This window comes from Papaver somniferum, chromosome 6 (assembly GCF_003573695.1).
Source record: "Papaver somniferum cultivar HN1 chromosome 6, ASM357369v1, whole genome shotgun sequence".
NCBI lineage: Eukaryota > Viridiplantae > Streptophyta > Magnoliopsida > Ranunculales > Papaveraceae > Papaver > Papaver somniferum.
The window spans coordinates 64,067,748-64,072,879 of record NC_039363.1 but is presented as its reverse complement, the minus strand read 5'-3'; the positions used below and the strand labels follow the sequence as shown (position 1 = coordinate 64,072,879).

Below are 5,132 nucleotides of genomic sequence, written 5' to 3'. Positions count from 1 at the left end.
TATTTACTAACTTTAGGCGTGATATTTGAGATTGATTTCATTCGCTATACTTAGCATTTATATTTATTTGCTTTCCTTTCCTGGTGGATCGCTTATACATTTTTCTTATACGACTAATAATCAATCAAAGGTTAATCTTAGGAATATTGTATTGCTTTAGTTCAACTCTTAGAAAACAAAATTTTAAAATAAATAGTTCAACTTTTAAGAAATGAAGGGAGTAATATTTATATGGTGATTTCAAACCTGCATCACGATATGATATTTACCACTATTGTGATCCTAAATTTGCTTCATGAATCAACAACATAAGCATCCTTTCCATTTTTATTCTAGAACAGAGAAATTTTATTACTTTCAGTTAAATAGAGACATGACTGGCGTCATCATACAATTGCCGTCTGATTTCATTTGGACTAGTATCAGACCAGGAAGTAGAGAGTCTTTCATACTCTAGCCACTCTAGAAAGGATATCAACAACTTTATTCTCTCTTTTGACACATAATAACGTCGCCAAGAGATAAAAACTTCGAAAACTATGTTTTTGATCAAATTATGAAGCCTCCACTCAATTGAAGCTCTCTCATTATTAACTGCATCTGCTATCACCTTTGCATCCAGCTCAAAGTGCACTTTCTCCGGATGAAGATTTTTTGCCATTTTTCATTCATGTAGCATGACCTTAAGGTTGCCGAAGAAGGCAATGTGACCCAAAATTTGTCGTGTGACCCAGAAACCGGTGACCCATATATTGGAAGGAAAAAGTAACGAAATATTTCTCTCATGGCTGAAAAGCAGACATAGTATAGCCAGACAAATAGAGAAAGGTACTACTAAAATTCAGAACAAAGACGATTCTATATATATAATATATCGTTTATAGAAATCACTGTACTAAAGAGAACACATAAAAAGCTCAAGACAGTCCATATAATTTGAATAAAATCTTATTGTTATGAGCACAACAAAAGCAGTAGCTCGACATCTCTGGAATTAAGAAGGAAAGAAGAAATCAAAAAGTATATAATCTTCAAATAGTAGTTGTATAAGGGTATAGAAATCAAGCAACTCCCTTGAGCTTCTTTGCGATGCCAGCAATGTACTTCCCCTGGTGAAAGGCTTGTCCAAGTTCGAGCTCAGTTGGTTGTCTTGATCCATCCCCAGCAAAAGTTCCTGCACCATATGGGCTACCACCTTTCACTTGCTCCATCTCAAACATCCCAGCTCCAAATGTGTATCCAATGGGAACATAGATTAGTCCATGGTGAACCAACTGAGTGATTGCTGTCAATCTGTATATTTTTATTTAGAGGTTACAAATAGAACTAATCAGTGTTCTTGTCAATAAACAATTTGTTACTGCTTAAGTACAGATAGCAGAAGGAAACTTACGCAGTTGTTTCCTGACCACCACCTTGAGACCCAGTACTGTAGAAGATTCCAGCGGGTTTGCCAGCCAAAGATTGTGTTCTCCATAGACCTCCTGTTGAGTCTAGAAAAGCTTTGAATTGAGCTGCCATCATTCCAAATCTAGTAGGGAACCCAAAGATAAGCCCATCAGCATCAGCAAGATCGTTAGGAGTAATAATAGGCACGTCAGTCTTTGGTGGCGCACTCATCTTTCCAAGAACCTCTTCTGAGAGTGTTTCAGGTACCTGTTACATGGATGAAAACTATTCAACAACACTATCCAGGGAGAACTGCATCCCACTACAAATTGACATTTTGATTATATTTAGTCAATAATCATCATCATTGTCTCCACTTTAGTGAGTATGTTGGAACATCTGGTGCTACATGCCAAAAAAGTAAGCGCTTTATCCCTGCTTCAACTCATACCTTTGTTCCCCATACTCAACCCCTCACAGGATTCAAAGTTCTTTCACCCCTTGATAACATAAAAAATTGACCATGTTTCTCAAATTGGTAGGTAAGATAGACCATAAACTAAGTAAGACCTTTGTTTGATTGTATTATCATCATTGCTAGCAATAATAACAATGAACTAAGGAAGAAAACACTCTTGAACTCGTTTAAAAGATGAATCTTGTTTGAGGTATACAGTGGTAACGAAATCTCCTCATCCTAAACTGCAAAAATATAGTCAAGTGGATAGTAGAGACTACACTGCAGGAAAAAGACAAGATATAAAACTTCCAGGACATTCACTTTGTCTTGTTCTAAAGATGAGCATACCTGCCATAGTTTGACTTCCACTCCTTCCACAGATGCAGCACCTTTCTTGATCTCTTCAGCTAGTTTCTCAACATGTCCATACATAGAATAGTACCTACATGGCCATTAGGAAGTCTGGTCATCATCAGTAAAATTAAAATGATAATGAATCCCAGTTCTATAAGTTTACAAAGGGGTCCATGACTCAGCTAAATTCACAAAAAGAGACGAGCATTCTCATAAAATAGCTACCGCATGAGAGATGCACAACTAGATCAAATAGCTTGCATATGGATCAACCTGGCACGGCGAATAAAATTGCTCATATACAAGTGGAAGAAAAATGAGACAAACAATTTCCAACATTATTGATAGACAAATGTTTGTGGTTCCTATGTGCACATGAAAACTCCCTCAGAGTTAGATGTTTATTTCTCAAAATGAAATATTAGGCCCATCCCTGAGATACAGTAAGAGTGGAATCCAATCAAGCAAGATAGAGCATACAGTCAAAGTGGGTCAATCTAGTTTCTGATTCACTAAATCCCAAGTCAAGTTTAAGAAGGAAATGAGATATACCAAGCAGTGTCTTGCAATAACAGTTTAGTAATTAGAAGTTTAACTTAGATCTTCCAGTATATCGTAAAAGGTTCTTTATTTTTGTTTAATTTGAATGAACACTGCGCCAATGCTATTTCAGATAGACCCCTCTTTCTATATCTATCACAGATCTTTGATTGACTATCATCCTATGAATGTTTTGCCAGACTATCACATTCAACAAACAAACAAAAAACTTTGTGGTAACATAATTGTTCACTAAACAAGTCTTTAAGATGGCTTCCTTAAAAAGATACTCCTCCAACTAGTTCATTTTACATCAACATTGAAACCTCTAGCATACCAAATAGATTGGGGTAATAATCTGAAACTTTGATGAGAAAACCTGCACAAATGAGCATCTGTGACTCTATATCTTTATATATTCTACTTATTCCGTAAATGCTTAACTGACTCGACGCACTTCATAAAATTTAGGATTTATGGAATATATTGGTCAGGCATCAATTCTAGAGAAACAGGCATTGATAAGTTTACCATCAGAAATGAAATAAAGATAATGACAACAAAGAACTGCCACCTAAAACCCACCATGTGAAAAAGGACCACGAGATTCAAAAGTAAGCTGGAAGAAGCGTCTAAGTTCTATCCATACTTTACTTTTTGTTGAACATTCCTTTCCTTCTTTATTAATTCTCTTTTTATTTATTGGATTAGTACATAACTTTACACCTTTTTATTTTTCTAAACACAAACATTAGTCTAAAACCTTAATGAAGACCTAAAACTTCAATATTTATTTCTAGGTTCTATATGAATATCCAAAAATCACCACTCGACCCTTACTGGAAATGATCTAAGAAATGAGCCAAACACTTGAAATGAAAGCAATTGATTTGATGATTATAATCAAAACCCTAAACGTAATTAACATTCAATACCCCAGATGTTCTTGGATTTCAGGGAGAAGCTTCGCTAAGGAAATCTGAAACAATCCAGAATTTTAACTTTTGCAAAAGATAAACTCAATCCAAGCAAAGTCAACTCATTTCCAGGAACTAACAGATCTCAGCTCACACATTAAAAAATTTCTTATACCCTTTTTTAAGTTTTTGAATGAAGGAGAGAGCATATCTCATATTGAAACAAACTGAAATGATTAAAATAAGCAATTCTAATGATAGTTTTTCAAAAAATGAAATAAATCATCCCATATTCTACAGATCCTAAATTGATATTCACAGCAAAAATAATAGATGATATCAAGAATAGAAAACGATAATCATACATGTTGATCAATTACAAGAATTAGATATTTCAGTAGAAATAAACAGAGACAGAGAGAGAGCTTACACGATGTAAACTTTGGTGGCCATCGATGACTGAATGTGAAAGTTTTGGTTTTTGTGTTTGTGTTTGGTGGTTTAGATTTTGTCTGCTCTTTCTTAGTCCAATTGGCGCTGCTTAAAAACTGGTAGGGTGTAGAGTTGAAGAAAGCCTCTATTTATATATTTCCGTCTATTATTTTCAAATAATTATTCATTTGATGGCAATTAAAAAAAAAATTTAAATTCACAATTAGTGGTTGAGTTTCACTTTTTTTTTTTTATAATTGAAGATGTTGATGTCACGCTCACGATCATCATTACTCTAGTTGAATTATTCTTGTTGAATTATATTGCTAATCCACTTATTTGTTTATAGATGATGTTACAGCTGCACCTGTGTAAAAGATAGGGAGTATCAGACTGTTTTGTTCATGTATTTGATATAGACTTCTGGGAAGCGCAAAGTCATGTGAATGTTAAATTTTGCACAAATTTTGATTTTACGCTATTGATATTGGCCTTATTTGATAAAATTTATCATCATCTATTTATGATTAAGTTGACAAACGATTTAGATAGAATCATTTTTACAATAAATATTTACAAATATTTTTTTTTTAATAATTGATTATGCTTCAAAAAGGAGAGGAAAAACAATGGTCTAAGTTTTTTTTTTCTAAGTATGCTATTGTGCTTTGTGCCTCTATGGCTCTCTTGATAATTCAGTTTCGTTAGCAATGACGCTAGTGGTGGTTTGGGTAGATTTATTTTTCATAACAGTGGTTCTAAACGAACCGAGGGAGAAAAACTAAAGCAAAACCGCCTCTCGCAGTATTTTTTTATTTTATTTGCAGATCCCGGTGGGGTCCGCCCTTCGGGAGACGTGCAGGAGTGGGTTTGTGAGAGGCGGTTTTTTTTTTGCAGTTTTAGGCATTCCTATTCAAAAAGGAATTGGAACCCAGCTTGTGACTAGGTTACCAACCAAAAGCTCGGTATGATTTTCTATTGAATAAATAATTCTCTTCGCTTTGTTAAGATTATGATAATTTTTAAAAACATTTTTTTTT

At 34.3% G+C, this 5,132-nt stretch overlaps 1 protein-coding gene across 1 annotated transcript; it reads right to left on the bottom strand.

Annotated features, from left to right (window-relative positions):
• Nucleotides 1-840: 840 nt before the first annotated feature.
• Nucleotides 841-4,244, bottom strand: LOC113287793 (probable NAD(P)H dehydrogenase (quinone) FQR1-like 1). The gene is made up of 4 exons (XM_026536631.1): nt 4,091-4,244; nt 2,198-2,291; nt 1,394-1,656; nt 841-1,293 (listed from the first exon to the last, which is right to left on the bottom strand). The coding sequence occupies exons 1-4, from the start codon at nt 4,111-4,113 to the stop codon at nt 1,062-1,064; spliced, it is 612 nt and encodes a 203-aa protein (XP_026392416.1). The 5' UTR covers nt 4,114-4,244; the 3' UTR covers nt 841-1,061.
• Nucleotides 4,245-5,132: the final 888 nt, after the last annotated feature.

Bases quoted from the DNA above. Each gene is read 5' to 3' on its own strand.
- LOC113287793 (XM_026536631.1), bottom strand. From the start codon at position 4,113: ATGGCCACCAAAGTTTACATCGT. The intron at 1,657-2,197 runs GTATGCTCATCT...TCCATGTAACAG, and splicing joins TGGAAGTCAAACTATGGCAG to GTACCTGAAACACTCTCAGA. The intron at 1,294-1,393 runs GTAAGTTTCCTT...AAAAATATACAG, and splicing joins GGTGGTCAGGAAACAACTGC to ATTGACAGCAATCACTCAGT.